The sequence below is a fragment of the Lepidochelys kempii genome, chromosome 8 (genome assembly GCF_965140265.1).
Source record: "Lepidochelys kempii isolate rLepKem1 chromosome 8, rLepKem1.hap2, whole genome shotgun sequence".
Lineage (NCBI taxonomy): Eukaryota > Metazoa > Chordata > Testudines > Cheloniidae > Lepidochelys > Lepidochelys kempii.
The window spans coordinates 9,562,910-9,584,712 of NC_133263.1; the positions used below are offsets into that span (position 1 = coordinate 9,562,910).

At 40.1% G+C, this 21,803-nt stretch overlaps 1 protein-coding gene across 3 annotated transcripts in view; it reads left to right on the top strand.

Annotated features, from left to right (window-relative positions):
• The window catches only part of FAM13B (family with sequence similarity 13 member B), a 78,481-nt gene that overhangs the window by 42,554 nt on the left and 14,124 nt on the right, over positions 1-21,803 (top strand). For 2 of the 3 annotated variants that reach the window (XM_073355470.1, XM_073355471.1), the window contains exons 10-14: positions 2,822-2,957; positions 12,399-12,466; positions 13,203-13,257; positions 13,712-13,859; positions 18,918-19,128. In XM_073355470.1, coding sequence (XP_073211571.1) covers positions 2,822-2,957; positions 12,399-12,466; positions 13,203-13,257; positions 13,712-13,859; positions 18,918-19,128 — 618 coding nt within the window. Of the gene's footprint in view, positions 1-2,821; positions 2,958-12,398; positions 12,467-13,202; positions 13,258-13,711; positions 13,860-17,706; positions 17,773-18,917; positions 19,129-21,803 lie in introns of all 3 variants that reach the window. The other variant, XM_073355472.1, reaches the window with a different exon arrangement.

The following is a 21,803-nucleotide window of genomic DNA, read 5'->3' on the forward strand; positions in this document are numbered from 1 at the left end:
GCCTGGGTTTTCAGACTGCACAGCACCCTGAATTGCACTGCAATATCCCCACCAAGACAGACTGCTTAAATGGGCCAGGGCCTCCACTTTCCTTTCTCTCTGAAGTCTATGACGTGTCTGTTGCCTGCAGTTATAAGTTACCACACAGCTCCTTCTAAGTAAGCACATTTATTCTTAATATATTTTTCTCTGTAATGCTTTTTACTTTAAAACAACAAAATAACCTACACACATGCTAAAAAGCTTACCAGATGTCACCCATCAGTCTTACGGGGCTGAGTAAGTCAAGTCCTTCCAACTCTTATGCATACATTGGGGCCCCCCCATTGGACAGAAGGTCCTATTCATTTGCTGGATGAGAAGGAAGGCCTTGAGTCAGTTTAAACTCAAGCTATTCGTTCAAAAATCCTTTCTTTGTCTGCTACTCTCTGAAGAATCTAGTTTCAGTGTGTATATGTAAACCTCTGTGGGGTTTTACAGCCTGGCTGATTTGCCTTCACCACCCACTGTTTCTGATTCCTGGAGGAGCTATGGTAGCCCTCCTCTGTGGGGTGGAACACAGCCATGCATTAACCATTAATTTAAAACAATGGATCTTAAAACAAAGATACTGCATGTGGTTGCAATATCTGTCTCAGTACTCTGTTATAAAACCTTCAGAGGACAATTATAAGTAATTTATATTTTCCAAAGACAAATGATTATAACAGAATTTTAGTTTTATAAGCTAAAAGTTCCATAGATTAGTTTATAAGTAAAACTGTGTAATTGTCTGAAAGTCCTTCTGTCCACAAGCTTCTCCCTTTGATACATCGTGAGCGCTTTAGTGGATGGCCAGCTTGCATCACAGGGGTGCAGGCTCTCTTGTTTATCTTAAACTTGAAACCAATAGATGTTTTTGGCACTGGTGCTGCATTTCAACCCTTGTATTCATCCTAGTCACTGAGGATTAATAGACACCATATGATAACATTCCTTCTAGAGGCATCATGAGCCCTTTAAACACTGCAGCCAATGGATTATTTATACTACGTACAAGGCCAAAACACAGAGAAAACATGCAAAGTAAAAGTGTATCATTCAGAGAACATATTATTGAAAACTTAGAATACTGGCACAAAGCTTAATTTAAAAACTAAGAGAATAGTTACTTGTTAAACTTTCAACCCATCTTGTTGGACATCTGATATAGGGAGAGCGCTTGTTAAAGGCTGTTGGAAGCTGCTCAGCAGGTTGCTGTGTTGGAATAAGCCCCTGGAGGCAGAGGGGTAGAAAGAGAGAAGGTGAAGGAGCCAAAGGTTCATGATATATTTTTATCACATAGTTCTGCAGTTTATCACATGAACTCTGCCTCTAGATATGCAGTATATGTGGGGTAAACAATTGTCTCTGTTCAAAAATTCTGGAGTGTTTCACAATTCTTTATTAATTCTCCACAATTTATTAGAAGCGTATATCTGAATATGTAACATACTTTGCACACAGTTCTAGTAAATGGAAGGAAGATGAGAAGAATTTTTTTGAGCTTTTTTTAGAGGACTTGCATCTACCAGATTGGGTATACAACCAACCCCTCCATTTTTGTGAATGGCAAACTTAATGGGTGTAGTCCTAAGGTAATTAACAGTTGCTTTAATAATGCTGTTGAGCGGACAGTTAATCATCCCAATTCTCTCAGATCAATTTTTATCCTTGTTCTGTTTGAGAGACTTTTTTTTAAAACCTCAAAACCCCATGCCTGGTTTTTACAAGGCGTGACAAATTTGCTGGAAATGGAAGAAACAGCTAATCTTCTAAATGGTGAAACATGAAAGTCTCAAATACCAACTGAGTAAAAGGTTTCACCTAGTGATATTTTTTTAATCTATGATTTATTTAGTTTAATCCAATTCTTATATCTTAAACCAAAATCTGATATCTAGGAAGTGAATGTCAGCAATTTAGGGCTTGAATACACAATGCGCAACATGCTAGTGCACACTGGTATTCAACCCCCTGGTGCAGACTAGTACACCCACTGGTCCATATGACAGTTTCCCAAGTGCGTGTTAATGTTTCCATTTCAAGCAGTACTATATTAATATGCACTAAGAATATTTCAGTGCACACCAGCAGGGTCCACGCAGGCCAGTTAGCGCACAACATGCTAGTGCGCACCAGAATTTACACCGTTCTGGTGTGAATTAATCCACTGTATATACAAACCCTTTGTCTTCTTGGCCTTCAGTTTTGTCATTATTCATTAGGACACATTGTAGCGGGTAGTGAATGTACGTCTGGCTTCAGTGCTTAAAGTAAAAAATGCTTGCCAGTACCTTGATTAGTACTACAGATCTCGCCATTAATAACTGGAAGGATACTACTTTTGTTATCCTACCTAAAATGATTGGTTTAAACTTAAATCAATCAATGGATAACTGGTTGGCTGTATGGTCAAAATTCTTGTGTAAGATTCTTCCTATAGAAGAAACATCTATGCCAGCGTGTGTACTACTAAATGCTCATTAGAATGTCAACCGATTATAAAATACATATATACCCATGAAATAAATACTATTCCAACAAATGTTGTTTTTCCTTGTTCTAAATAGTTTTATTAAAATAGCTCCAAATGTATTACCCTTTGACAAGTTACATAACTCTCCAGGTAGTGCCAGTAGTTTTGTGTTTCAGGATAGTTTTGTTGCAAATAATCTGCAAAATTATTTAAGATGTCAGGATTTTTAAATAAAAATAACTTTCAGTAACTCTTTTGAACATGTGAAGCCATGACATAGGCTATTGTAAGCTCTTCTGAGCTGCTTGTTTCTGTCTCTTTTAGGGATGATGTTACTAAAGATAATGGTATTAATAGCAGTGAGAATACTAGAGACTGCTTTGAAACATTGGCTTGCACTGATTTAGACAGTGCAGTTATACAGCCTGATTCTGTATATGAGGAAGAAGAAAATGATCAGGTAAGAGGAGCAGAGGGTATGCTTTCTATATATTAGAGCAGTGTGATCTTGTGATTAGAGCACAAGAGTTGGACTGCAGACCTGGGTTCTACTTATTGATGTGACACTGCTTCGCTTTGCTGTATTACCTTGAGTAAAATCACTTGCCTTTTCTGCCAAACTCAATCTCTTTTTAAAGTATATGTGTGTAGGTCTGATCACATTTAATTTGTTTGCATCTTAAGGGGCCCTTGACTCACCATTTCTTTTTTTTTTTTTTCATTTTCACAGATAGCAGCCCTATCTCTTGCTCATATGGGTTTGTGCATCAACAGGGATAGGGCGAGCTGGAGTAGCACCTGGGTTAGCAAAGGCTTCCTGAAGAAGATGCACCTTCTCAAAAAACAGCACTAGGAGGCTTAGGGGGAAGGCTGTGGAGAGAGTGGTGTTAGTTTGTTTTTTGTTTGTTTGGGGAGGATCCTGCCAGGGAGCCCACTCGGTCAGTTACAGTAACATCAGTCCTAAGTGTTAGATAGCAGTAGGAGTTGAGCAGAGGTTGAAACACTGCAGCTGTGTCTGGCAGGCCTTTGGTATGGTTTTGTGGGGAAAGTGGGGGTTTATAACTGGCTTGTTGAGTTCTTGTACCCCAGCATCATCCCCACACTCCTAATTTTCACCCCAACCCTCCTCCACGCTTCCCACAGACTTTTGTGGTGGGGATATGTGTTCCTTCCTTTTCTCCCCAACATTCCTCCCCAGTCTCTTTGAAGCAGCTCTGTTTCTTTTCCGTCAGTCTCTTGCCCCAGGTGCTGCTGCTGTGGTGGCAGCTGGTTCTATCTTTGCTGATGTATGAACTTATCTGTGCAGAGGGAGAGAATTCTACCTGTGAAGAGGAAGAAAAGGGAAAGTCAGTTGGGGTCCCTAAAGGGGACCGAAATGATGTCCCTTAATTTTCTCTCTTTATGCCATTGTAGCAATATCAGTATTTTCCTTTTTTTGGTGTTGTTTTTGGATAAATAAAATTTTTGAACATACCAATTCTCCAGATTCTTTCGTTAAGTTTTAATACTAAATCTCTTTAAAGAGTTTAGTGAAGTGCTGTCCACTGAAGTAAAAACTAAAACATGTGAAATTAGATTTTAAAATTAGCCAGAAGGAAAACATGAACTTCTTGTCTTCTATCTTTTATAAACAGATTAATTCCCTTTCCCACTGGTAGCCTTTTTTATTCAAAATAATTTATGGTTTAAAGTAGCTAGGGAGTGTTTTTTCTGATATTGACTGTTTTAACATTTTGATTTTGTTGGTAAAATGCAGGCTGAGTTTTGTAAATCTAGTTATTTAAATTAATAAAATATCAAAAAATCACTTTTAATACCAGAAATCTTAGCTAGACTGCTAAAAAGTAATTTTTTACTGATACCATCAGAAGGCTCTCTTTCATGCTGGTGAGGTCCATACCATGAAATAGGACTTTCTAGAGACCAGAATATTTGCAATATCTTAATGGAATATTGCCAGTTAGGACCCCAGACCTGGAAAGACTTGCACATATGCATAATTTATTCATAAACATAATGCATGGGTGTATATTCTTTGCAAGATGAAGGTCTTAAATTAAGTTCAAAAGCTATATGTTGTAAAATTAGGATTTTTGTTTAACTGAAGATCAATAGAGATGTGTCCACAATTTTAAAAATTGAATTTCAGTGCAAGCTTTGTTCTTCAAGTATGTCAGTGTGGGTTCTGCTGTAGGTGCATATGTGCTTCATGTGCATGAAACCAGATTCTTTTCACTAGCAGTGTCCACTGGGACCACACGTGCACTTTGAGCCTCCTTGTGCTCTTGCATGAGGGCATAAAAGGTGGGATCTCCGTGTTGCTCCTCCAGTTACCTCTTGCTACCTGTGCTAGTGAGATGGAACTTGGAAATGTCTTACCTGCTGGTACTCTAGCATCTGCTATCTTGTCAAAAATGTTCAGCTCATCTGAAGAATCTTCAGAACAGCCTTTGGTTTCTTCATTTTAAAATCTTGGACTGAATAAACTCCACTTGGATTGAATTCTGCTCACCTGACACCCCCACTTCTCTGGTACAAGGATTCAAGATGGTGGACTCAAAATCCATGGGCTTTAAGCCTTGCACATCCTGCGATGAACTGAATTCCGCTCGAAGACTTGACATAGCAGGTACCTACCCAGCAGGTACTTAGTCTGCTTTTCATTCTCCACCCAGACCTGAAAAGAAGTCTAGAGAGACAAGGCTGAAGCTCCAATTCTTAAACCCGTAAAAGAGTCATGTTGGACCTTGAAGACCCAGGTTCCAGGTCCCTGTACTGGTAAAGCCAGCACAGTCCAATGGACCATCAAGTAGGCTGGGGTGGGGAACCTGTGGCCCACAGGCCGGATGCAGCCCACTGCTTCATTTCATCTGGTGCGAGGCAAGTCTCCGTGCTGCAGCTGGAAGCCCCAAGCCTTGATGCCCTCCCCACCCCGTGAGGCTGGAACTGCAAGCGCTGGCTTGCCCTGCTGCAGGAGGAAGCTAGGGTTGCCAGGCCATTAAAAGTCTGGTCAGCTCTGCACAGCTCCCAGAAGCGACCAGCATGTCCCTGCGGCCCCTAGGAACAGGAGTGATCAGGGAAACTCCATGCACTGCCTTCAGCGCCAGTTCTACAACTCCCATTGGCCAGGAACCGCCCCACCCCAGGGCTGTGTGTGGCCCGCAACTGATTTTTTTTTTTTTTTTTCCTGTGGATCAATGGCCCTTTGGTTAGAAGAAAAGTTCCCCACCCCTGATGTAGGCAGTTGATGCCTAAGACTTTGGCAGAGAAATTGGCACTGAACAAAGAGTTGGCTCTGACATACACATTGATGTCATTCATGGTGTTGGATGCATCCAGAAGCTTAACATCAAAGGCAATGCCCCAGACCTCAAAGCAAGGCTGTGAAAGGGAACTCTTAGAACAGGGGAGGAGCTCAAGGAAGAGCTCTACATCATCTCATACAGAGAGACCCAGACATACCCCCGAGGCTTCATTCAACAGCAAGTGAGATGGAGCAGACTACACTGGCACTGTGATTCGTATCAAAAGCACCCTGCCAACCCTTGCACCAGAGGTGTGACCACAACCAGCACCTACTGTCCCAAGCATCAAAGAGCCACTCAGAGAGAGGTCTCCCCAATGGCATCACTGGCTTGGCCACTGTTGCTTGACTGCCAGGAAGAACAGTGTCCAGGGTTACAAGCACAGCAGCTCCTGTCTGTACCCTTTAATGATTTATCCTTCTCATCAGCTGACAGTCAGCCCAGCCCAAATATCCATGGGGTGATTTTAAAGTATTCCAAGAGCTCCTGGTTTAGATCACAGACCTCAGTCATCTCCAAGAAATCTCATAAATTGACAAACCGTTCACGGACCAACCAATGTTGTTTTCCCCATAAATGGTCCTTAGGAATCTATAAATTTCCGGTATACCACAAATCATACCACAACAAGAACATTAGCAGAGACAGTGGATGAAGTCATAACATAGACAGATTAGCAGTCTAAGAAGCAGCTGAGATATGGTAGAGCCTGTCAACTCTCCTCAACTCAGGCCACATGCACATCATCCATCCATATGGCAGCAAATTTAATGATTTGTTCAAGAGCTGTACCATGACCAGTCAAATGAGCAGCACTTCTTTCGGAAGCTATCTTGCCTCATCAGGCATTGTCAGATATTGTCACCAACAAATGGGTGCTGGATATCATCACTGACCACTGTACCATCCAGTTCCTCTCCTTACTCTTCCCACGGTTTTCCCCGTGCCTCTTCAGGGACTATTCTCATGAGAGCCTTTTACAAACAGAAGTGGCCTCATTGCTTCATAGGTACTATAGGACAATCTGCCTCAAGAATACTGGCTCCATTGCGTTCCCCCAGATTCCTCTGTTTCCCCAGGATAATACCCAGATCAGATGAGGCAGGGCTACTGTTATCATGATAGCATCATGCTGGCTGAGACAATTTTGGCTATCAGATCTATTCTAGATATCCAACCAACTTCCCATTTGCCTGGACATAGTGTCTCAGAACTAGGGTCAGATAATGCACCTAGACTCACAGTCCCTGCGCCTGATGGCCCGGATACTGCTTGAAATAGTATCACTGACAGGTACTCCAGACAAGTACAGGAAATTCTGATGCAGAGCAGGAAAGAAGAACCTACTCTGTGAAACAGAAAAGGTTTTCCATATGGGTGACTCAAACCAAGGTGAATCCAGGCAAAGCTCTGAACCCCAGGATCCTGGACTATGTGCTGCTTCTGAAACAGTCAAGACACTCTGTCTATCTAACAGTAATGAGTGCACCATGCGCCAGTTCAGTTGCATTCCATTTTCTCATGGCTCATCAAGGACCTTCTCCATGCCTATTCCTTGGTTAGAGACCAACTCTCACCTGAGACCTTAGTGTGGTCCACTTGTGGCTCATGGAACCTCACTTCGAACCTCTATTGGAATGTTCAATGTACTACCTTACCATCAAGGTGGTTTCCTTGGTTGTCATACGTCAGCATGAAGAATCAACAGGATCTAAGCTGTTATGGCTAAACTGCCTGACACTCCATTTCACAGGGACAAAGTGTGATGAGACCAACCCCAAGTTCATTCCCAAAGTAGTCTCAGAATTTCACTCGACTCAATCACCTTACTAGTTGTCTTCCCAAGAAGAAAAGAACTTCACACCCTGGACTTCTTCTCCAGAGCTCAGCTCTACTATCTAGACAGAACCAAGGCCTTCCAGCTTTCTACCCATCTCTTTGTGGCCGTATCAGCTGTATCAAAAGGCTCAGCAGTTTTCTCAAACTTTCCAGTACATCACAAAGTGCACTTCCGCCTGTTCCTAATTGTCTTGTGAACTTCTCTCTTTGAATGTGAAGCTGAACTCCATCAGGTCACAAGCAGCCCCATCGGCCTGCTTTAGAAATGTGCCAGTTCCAGAGATTTGTAAGGAAGCTACGTGGAGTAACGCTCTGAATTTTGTTAAATGTTATGCACTTGACATGTCAGCCAGGGAGACACCAAATTTGAAAGGGGAGTGCATCAATCTTTATTTGATTAACACCATCGATACTCCTCATACCCACCATCCCCATAAGGTTACTGCTTGCCTATATCATACAGTGAGATCCACAGTGACACATACTTGATGAAGAAAGTATGGTCACTTCCCTACAGTAACTGTGGTCTTTAAGATTTTGTAGTCAGTGTGGATTCCAAGATCTGCCATCCATTTCTGCTTTTCAGAGTCCTCAGCTTCACAGGAATTGCGAGAGAACTGAGGAGGTTTCAGAGCCCACCCCCCTTTTATGCCTTTATAGGAGTACAAGGAGGCTCAGGGTTTGTTCATGGCCCTGATGGACACTGCTAGCAAAAATAATCTGGTCTCGCTCATATGGGGTGCCTGTGTACTTACAGTGGGATCTGCATTGACTACAACATCTTGAAGGACAAGAGTTACTGAAGGGTAACTAATTAATTTGTACTCTTTTTACAGTAAACATTCCCTTCCAGTATCTGAAGTACAGATACTAAGAACCTGGAGGGGAATCTTGATATTTTTTTTTCTTTTTAAATATGTTGAAATCGCATCTTTTTACATAGATGAACTCTTGTTTTTGTGCCTGATGTTCAGCGCAGTGGAGATCTTCTGACCATTTTTGCCTTTTGATAAGTGTGCACTGTGCCCGTTTATTTAATTGGAAGTGTTGTGTGTATCCAAGAGCAACGTTTTTTTAAATATAGACATTAGGGTTTTATAGCCCCTCATTAGCATGATGGCTCAGATTATAATAATATAATGTACTATTATAGGAAATATCATTTGAAAATCTACATGGCATTTTTCATCTCAAAGCAGCTTTATAAGACTATACAGCAGAGGTGGTGTGACAACTCCTCTCCATTGTGAAAACATATCTGTCCTCGTATGCCAAAAACTCTATATTCCTGTATAAGTGTTTTTTGGGGCTTTAGCCATCCAGCTGAAACTGAAAGGGAAACTTAGTTGGCAGAAATCATCTCCCTGAACTAGAATGGGGCCAGAAAGTTGGGGCTGAAACTGTATGCATGTAAACAGAGTAATGCAGTCTTCTTCGAGTGATGTCCCTGTGGGTGCTCCACTTTAGGTGTCCGTGCACCCCTGTGCTCATAATCAGAGATTTATGGTAGCAGTGCCCAGTTGGGTCACACATGCACGGTCCCCATCTTGCGCCGCTTCAGGCGGTTAACTGGCGCTGTGTGACCAACCCCCAAGTTCCTTCTCTACTGCCTTTGGCTTGAGTTGGAGCAACTAGCAGTGCCTCGCAGCTTCTGAGTAGCTTAGTTCTCGCTTTGTTAGAATAGTTAGCATTAATACTTTATCCCCATCCTTTTGATTTTTTAAAAAAAATTATGCCTTTCCCACCACAATGGCCATTTTGGAGCCCGTGGGCAGCATATCTACAACAACAATGACGTGTACTTGTCGGTCTTCCCAGAGCTGGCACACATCAATCACCTTTATTAACACCACAGGGACTGTCTGACACCTCAGAATGGGGCTGAAGAGGAGGAGGAATTCTCTGACCAGGACGATGCACCTGAAGTCCACTTCTCTTCATCCTCACCTGATGACACGATTATGCTCCCACCTCCCAACACAGGTGATAATTTCAAAGAATTCCAAGACCTCTACAAGAGAGTTGCCACCTCACTGGACATTTCTTTTGAAAGAAGTCCAGGAGTCTCGACATAAATTAGTAGATATACTGCACACATGGACCTCACCTAAAATTTCCCTTCCAATGAATGATGCCGTTATGGACCCTTTGAAGTGGCTCTGGCAAACCCCTGCAATGATTCCACCTACCTGTAAGAGGTCTGATTTAAAAAGAATTACATGCCTGCGAAGGGCACTGAATTCCTCTTTTCACATCCAACGCCAAACTCATTGGTGATTGACACAGTCAATGAACAGGGTAGACAACAATACTCCAGAAATACTCCGTATGACAAAGACTAGAAACAGCTCCACCTTTTCAGCTGCAAAGCATACTCTGCTGCGACCTTACAATTAAGAACAGCAAACTACGAAGCCTTACTGGCAAAGTATGACCACAATAACTACTCAAGTCTTTCTGAATTTACTGAGTTTATTCCAGACAACAAAAAAGAACAGTACAAATCTGTCATAAGGTCAACTCATAACCAGAACAGCATTACAGGCCGCTCTTGACTCGGTAGATTCAGCAGTGAGATCTATAGCAACTGGGATGGTTATGAGGAGGGCTTCCTGGTTCCATCTATCTGGATTCCTATAGCCAGTACAGTTGACTGTAGAAGACTTACCATTTGAGGGATCCAAACTCTTTGCAGACAAAACAAAGATGAGTCGTTACACATGCTCAAGGACTCGAGGGTGACTTGTGATCTCTGGGCATTCACACACCTGAGATCAAAAGAAGACAGGGAAGTTATCAAACCTCTCAAAGATTCCAATCCCCTCTGTATGCACAACACCATAGATACTATGAACATCGGGGGCGGAAACAGAAAACTTCAAGGAGCTCTCATGGCAGACCCACCTTACACAATCTTTTTCAAAGATAAAATATCCCTCAGACCACATTCCAACTTTCTACCTAAAGTTGTCTCATCCTTTCACTGCAATCAACCATCCACTTCCCAAAGTTTTTTTCCCCAAACCACATACGGACAGATGATAGTCCAGATTACACTCCTTGGATGTCCGCAGGGCTATAGCCTTCTGCATTGACAGAACAAAATCTTTTCACAAGTCTCCAAAACTGTTTTTCAATCACCGAACAATCAAAAGGCAATGCCATATCCAAACAACAGCTATCCAAATGAATATCGGACTGCATAAAATCCTGTTACCTCCAGCATGACCGACAGCCCCCTAAGGGGATCTGCATGCATTCTGCCTGAGCCCTATCAGCCTTCATAGTGTTTCTTCACAATGTTCCCATCATGGAAATCTGTAGCGTTGCAACCTGGGCCGCACTACGCACGTTTACCCAGCATTATGCTTTGCAACAACACGCATCTTACAATACCCTGTTCTGTCACATCGACTCTCATCTGCTGCAACTTCAATGCCGAAGCCCCCTCCTTCCACCGGAGGGCACTGCTCTGAAGTCACTTAAAGTGGAGCACCCACAGGGACATCACTTGAAGAAGAGAAAATTACTCACTTTGTGCAGTAACGGAGGCTCTTAGAGATCAGATGTGTGTCCCTCTGGGTGCTCCACTACCCTCCCGCCTCCCCTCTGCTTCGGAGTTCATTACTAGGCTCTGCGGTAGAGAAGGAATAGAGCAGGGGTTGGTCACACAGCGCCAGTTAACCGCCTGAAGCAGCCTGAGACTGGAACTGTGCATGTGCGACCCAACTGGGCACTGCTATCATAAATCTCTGATTACGAGCGCAGGGGCGCACGGACACCTGAAGTGGAGCACCCACAGGGACAAGCATCTCGAACCTCCCTTCCTGCACAAGGGCCTCTTCAGTGGCCCTATCTGATAGAAGGCTGTCTATTTTGCAAAATTGGTTGCTGTACATGAATTTGTATTTACTAAGCTGTATTGAGTAACATTCTGTTTAAACAGTTTTCATTTGATTTGAGAGCTGCTTATTAACTTTACGCTTCAGACACTAAGGTAATTTAGGGTCTTTCTTATATTTTATACTGTTTTGAATAACCATCCCAAATGAGCCACTTGCTTTTTAAAAGAGTACCTTCTGTGGACATTTGTTTTTGTTTTACCTGGTTACAGTAGCATCTACTCTTTAAAAATCAGTGAACTCCAAGCTGGAGCAATCAGTCTTACCTGCATTAGGATTTAACAAACAAAATGGTGATGTGTATCCATCTAACATTCTTTTCTGAGTTAGTGTCACAGTAACTGCCAGGATTTCTTCACCACTTTACAGCCCTGTTGTAGCTTTATTTAGTAACTGGGATTAATAGTCCCTTTTTAGAAAGTCCATCAGACATGTTTCATTTTACACATACTGAACAGAAGCCTTCATCCAACATAATTATCTTAGACTTAGGTAATGTTGCTGTCGTAACAATGTTCAGACCCAAAATTTGGCCTACGATTGGCACATTCCAGTGAATAATGCTGCCCACATCCTAAACAAACATAGATGAACGAAAAAACCTTATGGATGTGCTGAAAATGGAAAGCTACTGCTGTACTTCTAGTACTGTGCACTGTGTGTTCTCTCTTTATTTATTTGTGTAAAAGGTTTATTGGTTCCATTTGAATATGAAGAAATCATTCAGTTGGACCTGACTTATATGATCCATAAAAAGCTCTGGCTTGTTTTTTGCAGGGAGTAACTACAGGAAGATTTTTTCACTTTACAAAATATCTGTCTGAAAAATGTCTAAACTTAATCTTTTACCCACAGACTGTTGGCATATTGTTGAAGCCATGTAATGAAGATGCAGAAGTTGATGAAGAAAACAACAGTGAAAGGTATGCATTTCAGTTTCACTAATATCAGTTGGAAGTTGTGGATTGTTTTTTAAAATGTGAATTATTTGTTTATGGTAATTGGTCACAATGCAATAACACAGAGGCAAAAAGAAGCATTTATGAACTTGCCACTTAAAAATATGAAAGGTGAGGCACACAAACTTTCTGTAGTGTTGGCATCCAAAGTTCAGAGAACTTGTTTTTTCATTCAAAAAGAGAGATTCAAGGCAAAAACGTGATTGGTTGACTGGGTATTCGCACAGCTACGTGTTCTGGGAAGGAGAGATGGGGAAGGTGTCAGAAGCAGCCTTGGTGCAGCCGGGAATGCAACTGACATATATTTTTAAGTTTTTCAAAATGAACTTGTCTTGATTGTTACTGCTCAAATCTTAAGTGCTGGGCTGGGGAAGAGCAGAATTAAGAATTAAAATACTAAGTTCAGTAATATTTGCTACCCAGTTGTTTTCACCAATGCAGCAAAATATTCTCTTCAGAAATCCCATTACAGTTCTAGCAATTATTGCAAACAAGAGAATAACAGATGGTCTTTATACGATGGGTGTAAAGTCCCGCACACAAAGATGTCTAACGATTTGCCAGTTTCCTAGATGTCCCCTTCTCTCTCTCTCTCTAGGGTAGTGTTGTCATTATTTGTGAAGAGCAGAATATCACCAACTGTTACTATCAGCTAACAATCTTTATTTAAAACAATAACCAGTCTGTCTCTTATTTTTAGGCAAGATTGTGACTCAGTTGATGATAATGATAAAATGTCTTCACAATTGGTTCTGGTAAGAAATTGCTTCTTTCGTTTGCTTTTTCCTTATTTTTGTAAACTAAAGTTTTCAACAGCTTTTCCACTGTGTCGACAAACTTGGGTTAGGATTTTGATAATTTCATGTGTGTGTGTGGGGTATGTGTTAGTGGAAAACCATATCGGATGGCTATGCATAGTCTTCTAGAAGTAAAATATTCTTTCATGAAAAATGAAACCTTTGGTTGGCTAACCTTTTTTTTAAAAATTGTTTGAAAATGTAAAGAACTATACAGAGTGCTCTACAAATTTTAGTTACTCTTCTAAGAAGTTCGAAGGTTTATGACAATATGCAAATTTTTCAGGTAGGGAAGCAGAGAGACATTAAGCCACACAAAAAAACTAATGGCAGCACTAGAATTGGCAATTGCTAGTTCCTGGTGCCCAGTTACCAGATGATGAAAATAAATGTACTGTTTATTTAAATACAGGATTCTAGTAACAAGATTTGTGACCTGAATGCAAACACTGAATCAGAAATATCAGGAGATGGAAGTGTTAATGTTCTTGAGGAAGCAGTATGTATCCAAGTACCACATCTAGATCTGAAGAATGTATCTGATGGTGACAAATGGGAAGGTAATTTTTACTCTAATCTTGCAGTGTATTCAAAATCATGAAAATAAATGAAAAAATTAATCAAGATTAATCACAAGATTAAAAAAAATTACCATATATACTCATTCATAAACCAAATATTTTTGGTAAAAAAGTGACTCATCAAAGAGCGGGAGTCTGCTTATAAACGGGTCTACACCAAAATTTGATGATTTTAAACTCTATGAAATCATTGAATTGAATATCTAATACATTGTCTTTTTATTTACCTGGAGCATCTTCAGGCATGGAGCCCCGCATTTCCCTGTGGCCGTGGTTTGCCGTTTCCAGCACCACTTCCCGCAGCTCCCATTGGCTGGAAATGGCAAACCACGGCCACTGGGAGCTGAGGGGCTCTGTGCCTGCGAACACTCCAGGTAAACAAAATGTCCCGACCCACCAGCGGCTTACCCTGACGGGCCGGGAGCCGAAGTCTGCCAACCCCTGAAATATGAAAGGGTCATACAGTTTTTACCATTTTTACTTATCCATCTTGGGGGGGGGAGTGTCGGCTTGTAAACAAACCGGCTTATGATCGAGTATATATGGTAATGGCAATTAATGTTAAACAATAATATACCAATTTACATTTATTATAAATGTTTTTGGATGTTTTTCTACATTTTCAGATATGTTGATTTCAATTACAACACAGCATACAGCAACACAGCAACAGTATATAGAGCTCACTTTATATTTTTTATTAGAAATATTTGCACTGGAAAAATATAAACAAAAGTAGTATTTTTCAATTCACCTCATACAAGTTCTGTAGAGCAATTACTCTATCATGAAAGTTCAACTTACAAATGTGGAATTTTTTATATAAAACTGCATTCAAAAATAAAACCATGTAAAACTTTAAAGCCTACAAGTCCACTCAGTCCTACTTCTTGTTCAGCCAATCCCTGAGACAAATAAGTTTGTTTACATTTATGGGAAATAATGTTGCCCACTTCTTATTTACAATGTCACCTGAAAATGAGAACAGGCATTCACATGGCATTGCTGTAAATGTCATTGCAAGGTATTTACATGCCAGATATGCTAAACATTCGTATGCCCCTTAATGCTTCAACCACCATTCCAGAGGAAAGCTAACAAATCTAGTTAGTTTGTTTTGCATTAATCGCTTGAGTTAACTGTGATTAATTGACAGCCCTATAAGTAAGATGTTTTCATTATTCAGATAATTATTCAATAATATTTCATTATTAATTATTTCATTATCTGACTGCTCATGCTTGTGTGTTCTTCAGTTTTATCTGAAGAATGCTTATTTACACTTGGGTATGACTACCACCATGTACAGGACTTTAAACTGCTGAACCCAGGGGTCATTGCCAATCTACAGCCCAGTTAAGAAAAGGACTTTTAGAAATCGAAAAGAAAAAAATAATTGTGCAGGAGTTTAAAGAAACAAACAAACAAAAAAAACCAAGCAGCAAACCACCAAGTTTAGACTAGAGATATTCTAAGAATCCTAAGGGATTTTACGTGCCAAAACCCTGGCACATAAGTCCCTGGGGCTCCTTTGAAAATGTTTGCTTTAATCTTCTGTTATAAATGATATAAGCAAAGTAGTTTCTTGTGAATGACATTTTTTTAACTTAAAGCGCATCTGCCCTTAATAGTGATTTAAGGCAAGAGTAAATCTTTCTACATTTTATTGAATTGCAAAACTAAGGTATTAAACACTGGCCACACAATTTACGTTTGATTAGACCTGAAAGTTTTTTAAAAATCTACTTGTTTTTTTTACCTTAGAAATATAAGGAATGTCAGGTCTTGTCTTCCCTGTTCCACTGGAAGACCTAAAATTGTGTATTGAGAGCTTTTCAGCTTTCAGGTGAAGAAAGGTATTAAACATTTTTTTAAAAACTTTTCTTCCAAGTTTTCAGAAGTTCGGGTTTTGTAGGGGTTAACAAAAGTGTTTTAAAATGTATGAATAAATATAATTTCTTCTCTTGATTTGATGCAAAAACCCCAAACCGTAACTTTTTCATGCATCACTTCTTGAAATATTTGTCTTAACTTGGGATTTGATCTGTTTTCCTCCTCTGATATTGATACATCTGAATTTTCATCAAACCACCTACACCTAGGCTAAATGGAATTGAGACACCGGGAAAATATTGTTCACTGCCATCAATAATAGCATAATCAGAGTCCATGTACTTCTACTTTTTTATTTTAAAAACCAAAGAGTAGACAGCACTTTTTACAGATTAGTACAAGGTCTAATACAAACAGTTGGGAGTAAAGCTGTATTTTCATCAAGCTGTTCTGATGACATGTTTTTGAGAACAAAGTTTGAATGGTTTATAAATCACAAGCAATCTTTGATAGATTGCAAACTTGCAAGAGGGAAACAGTTCCTTCCCTTGTTGCCCTGTGACCAGACTTAAACCTTAATGAAATATTCCTAAAGTGTACATAAATTAGTGACTCATCAAGCAGATATAGCACATCTCAGTTAGTGTATAAAGTTATACTCAGAATATCAAACAGTGATAATCATTTGAGATAATTGCTACTATAGTTTGTCATCTGTTTGATAATGCTCATTTTACCTATGCATATTATTTGCGTGTAATTGGTCTCCACCAATAATAATTTCCTGCATGAATCCACACATTCCCTCCCATACCTTGCAAAATAGTTAGCTTTGAGCCAAAAGAAACTGTTTGTTCTATTTATGTGTTTAGATTAGTTGCCAGTTTATGCTCTTGGGTGCTAGTAAAATTTTAAGTTTGGAGGGCATACCATTTGATACAGGAGTAACTATGCGCAGGATGCTGAGGACCCTGAGGCCAAGTTTTCAATCTTTGCTCAAAGTTAGGCATCCAAGTTTGAACATTTTGGCCTGTGCATAGTTAAAGAAAGTAATTCACATTTTCATTCGCAATAGCTTATTTATATTATGTTGTACACTACGTCAGTGTTAATCTGTTTTCATTATATATTCTGATAAAACCTATGTGGCTTTCATTTTTCTTTGTTTTCATGAATTCTCTATATATAGAGTATACCTTAATTTCATATATCCAGTTCTTAAGCTAATTTTTTGATCCGTTTTGCGTAAATTATTTTAAGATGGTAGGAATGTCTAGTTCTCTGGTCCTGTTTAGAATTATTGTTAGGACCCCAATCTTCCAAGCGCTCATGCTGGTGCAGACCTTTTTGGCATCCTGTTTTAAGCCAATGAGTGCAGGCCCTGTGAATGCAGAAGTCTTCATTAGTGCAACTGTTTGCAAGATTGGGATTCATTTTCATTATAATATTTTGTTGGCAGAATCTTAAAAGGTTTGTGACCAGTCAGATTCTTGCCTCGTTTAAATGGCATTAAAAGCTTGCTCTTCTAATAGTGAAAAAAGCAAACTCGGGGACATAAATCATTTAATCTTATCACTGGAGGGTGATAGGTGGAAGAAGAAGCTTTCCACATTTGTCCTGCGTGTATAAGGATTACTGATCTCCATTACTTACTTGTGAACAAAAGCTGTATTTTGAACATGTGTGTTTGTTAAAATGTGGAGATGCAATGTGGGTTTTTATTTGAATTGCAGTCAAAAATGATTTTCTTCTTTTAAAACGTTGTAAAGACTTTGGATTAACAGCCTCCTTTGGCAAGTGTTGAGAACCCTTAACTGCCATTGAAGTTACTGGGAGTTAAGTGCTCTCAGGACCTAGCCCAAATGAGTAATTGAGCAGTGGGAATGCTTTCCTGTGGTACTGTATCTTCCTGCTTTACATGTTATGTATGGTTTGTTCTGACTGTGCTGTGTGTTCACTTTAGTATTTTTGCCATTCTTTTTCATTTTATTAGCGTCATGCCCTATCACTTTCCCCCTCATTGATTTCAAAACAATGCATCTGCAGAGAGAAGGGGAGGGTAAGTATGGTTCACCATATGTTCAGTTATCTGCCTTTTTGATGGTTTATGGTTTGCTTTCTAACTAGCCCTTCACCTGCTCTTCCCATATTTTGGGACAATTCTGATCTTCAAGTGAAAAAGCTTCCCTTTTTGTATCTTACACTCATGTTTACAAGTCAATTGTTCAAACAGTTATGAATTTCTTTTTCAATGGGAAGCAGGTACAAGGGTTATTTTTAAATGTTACATTGTGGGTTTATTGTCATTCTGCACACTTTGAACTCAGTTTTCAAATTCCAGACTTTCACTGGAAAATACAGATTCTGTTACCTTTTGAAAAGAGAAATGAAATATTTTTTAGAAATATAAGCAAACTGCTGGGCAATAAAACATATTTCAGAATTTTAAAGGACACTATCAACTGACTTGTTAAGGTTTTAACTTTTTAAACCTTTTAAAGATTCTCTATTGTTTTGTAATCCCCTGCTTAAAAGCAGTCTCTCCAACAAATAGTTTCCTTGCTTCTGATGGAGCTTGACATTTGTAACTCCTTTATGTTTACCTCCTTGTTTGTTCACAACAAAAACAATTTTGCCAGCACAGCATAGCTTCAGGAGTAGTGTTGAACTGTGACTGCAGATCAACACATGGAGAAGACTGGAGTTGTGTAGTGCCTACATAAATATTAATTTAACCCCCCCCCCCATCGTTGTAGAGATGGATTTAAGTAAATAAATATTGCTCCTAAACTAATTGATAGTGTCCATTTTACCTAGCACTATTCAAATGTCAAGAGGATAACTATATAAATAAATTGGTCAAGTACTCTGGAAATCCATCTGCTCTGTAATTTTTCTGCAACTCTTACCAAAAATGCATACTTCCCATAGTCTCCAAGTTGCTTAAGTCTAGAAATAATGCACGAATGTGCTGTTGATTTTGTAAAACAAATGCATACCCATTAGATATATTTTGAAATACCTGACAGAATTTGTAGCTTTCTAATGTATTTCACTATATTTATTCACTTTGTGTGTGACATATTGTTTATAGTATACAAGATTAAGCATTGGATACTCATTTATTTTTCCTTTTGACACTGTTGTTTTATTACTCTTTTAATAGACTAGTGCCATTTTTGTGTTCTTGTTTGTATTTTGTAGAGCCATTTCCTGCCTTTAAATCTTGGCAGGAGGACAGTGAATCTGGAGAAGCTCAGCTTTCCCCACAAGCTGGAAGAATGAATAGTCATCCTTTGGAGGAGGACTGTCACCCAGTGTTGTCACATCGTAGTTTGGATTTTGGACAAAGCCAGCGTTTCTTGCATGATCCAGAAACATTAGACTCCTCATCAAAAGCACTTTCTTTTGTTAGGTGTGTATATTAGTGTAATTTGGAAAAAACGGTTAGCATGAAAATAATTGTTGTTGTATCTCAGCTTTCTGTTGTAGATCCTCAAGTTTTTCAAGACTTGGTTGACTAGTTGAAGGTCCAAGTGTATTATGTGGTTATGTGGCCATTCAAATGATCACATAATTTTCCCTTTTGTAAAACTGCTATATAAGTGTCTCCTTATGCCAAAACTAGTTGGTCAGGGAGCTTTGTTTTAAAGGGATCAAACTGAAGAAGGCAGCAGGTGCTGGGGTACTGCTTTTTGAAGAAGTGCTTGTCCTGCAGAGTTCTTGCAAAGACTGAGCTATAGAGCTCTGTAGAACAGGCTTCTCCTCCAACTGGTGAGCTTGTTAAAGAGGGGCTTCCTCTTGCACGCTTTGGAGCTCCTCTAGAGTAGGGGCAGGGCAGGCTGATGCTTCTGTGCACTGTAAGATCCCCACAGCAGGGGATGTGCCTGCCTTGTGTCATTCCTCAGCTTGGTTTTAATGTTAACAGCTCCCCAACTGTATCTCTTTTGGACTTCCCCACAGACCGATCTGACTTGGAGACTTTCCACCTCCTTCCCAGCTGCTACTTTGTGTCACTTGGGGAAGAACGGGAGTTCAGTTTGGATGAGACTTATAGGAGGCTAGTTGTGGGGAGAGCAGCCCTAGGTTACTCTCTGGAGGGTAGAGAGGTTTGTGGCATTGTAGTGAGTGAGGGTTTCCTCTGTGCTGGCTGTTGCTGCATAGTTTAGCTCTAATGTGCCTTGTAGTACAAGAGGTTTTGAAAGATGTAGTTTGTAGTTGTGAGAGATGCTTTTGTAAGTGGAAAGAGGCCCCTAATAGTTTGGCCGACCAATCATCACTATAAAGTTGCTTCCAGCTCTGCTGAAATAGAAGAGCAGTTTAGAAAAAAGTTTTCAGTCAAGTCTCTTGGACCTGCACCTTCCTGTTCTTGTCACAAGCTCTCTCCATGATGGACAGCAAAGGCAGTTTAAAATTGCTATATTTGTGAAGCTTATTTTAGTTTAAGATTTCTGACTACAGTGAAAAGTCTTATTAGAATCTGACAAGAAGATGCTATTTCCTTAGTTTGGGATCTTGGGTGAAGAATAACACTTTTTTCCAAATCTTCTAGGTTGCAGTGCATCTTTCAACTCTGTGTTCGAGGGAACAGAGATGTATTTTACCTGTCTCTGGAAGCAGGCAAAGAAATGTCCTGAGTTCACTAAAGAAATCACCAGAGTGTTTTTTTTCAGGGTCTAGAAAAAGTACTACTTTCTATTAGCCTCATCTTTGAGACTGGAGAGCTTCAGAGGGCTAGCATCTGAATAGATAATTAATGTTTGAAGTTGCATTGTCTACAGTTTTCTAAAATGAATGCTACTATTGTAACCTTGGAGAAGGATGCAATCAGCAAAGACCTTCTAGCCTTGAAGATGAGATGTGCATGAAGACTGAAGAGTCCTTGAAGTACTGAAGCATCAGCAATACAGACTTTTATACCCTCCTTTATTCAAGGGCCTTGGTATGGTAGCTTGGTGGAACAATCTGAAAAGACTTTTCTGAAGAGAGATGTTAGTCTTGGCAGCTTCTTTTGTGTAAGGTACTCCCTAGGTACTCTTTTGAACCCTGCATTATGTGTGCGAAGAATTTTTTTTGCATTAGCAAAACTTTTAAGAGGGAATTTATTAAATAAAATTGTTGAAGAAATTGCAGGCAAAGGTGCTTGAGTTAGAATTTTGTTTTGTCCATTGAAAGCCAAAGGACCTCTTGCTCTCCTATGCTTTTTGGAGCCCAGGAGAATCAAAACCTGCACATGACCTGGGCAAGGAAGTGTGGAAGGTAGGAGGGCCAGCTTTAGTGCATGGAACCTTACTTGACCGGAACCCTATGGAAGCAGAGGCATTCTCTGAAGTCTAGGTTCACAGTCTGGAAGCAGACAGAGCTGTATGACAGCTGCTTTATGTGGCATACCCATCACACCCAATGAAGAGCAAAATGGTACAAGCTTGTTCAGCCCAAGCCTGCAATAACAGCTTAGGTTCTGCATCTGCGCTGTGGAAAAGCCCTTGCTCCCAAGAACTGTTGGAAGGTAGCAGTGGTTAGGGGGAGCACTTAACACTACAGTTTCTGAAGGAATCATGCTGTCAAGCAGATACTGGGGAGATGGGAGGCTGCCAGCAATGTGAAGGCACCTGGGTTCTGTATGGGTGTCCTTACTTCCACTGGATCCCTAAGATCTTCAGCTGTAGGGTCTGAACCCCTAGTATTTTCTGCTGTGAAGAATGATTGAGTTTCAACTCAAGGAGTTGCGAATTCTCTATATGGTGGTAATCTGCTTAGGGGAGCATGACCCTCAAAGAGAGCCAATCATTCAGTGTCCTTTTCTGTCCAATACTATTACTCTGAAAAGTAGTTTTTAAAAAGTGATTGAATGTGTGTTGAAAATAGTTGTTCCAGGACTTCGAGAAACTGAGAACAGGAAAGACCAGATGAGACTCTAACTCTTCGTTCAGCTTTAAATGTTTTGACATGAAAAGTTTTGTCTCTTCCCATTCCCTCACCAAAGTCAAGAGAAAATTAAAAGTTTGGGAAAGACCTATACTATGGTGCAAATTGATGAGTACAATCTCAGAAAAGTGCATATCAGATCTATACAGAATAAGAATATAT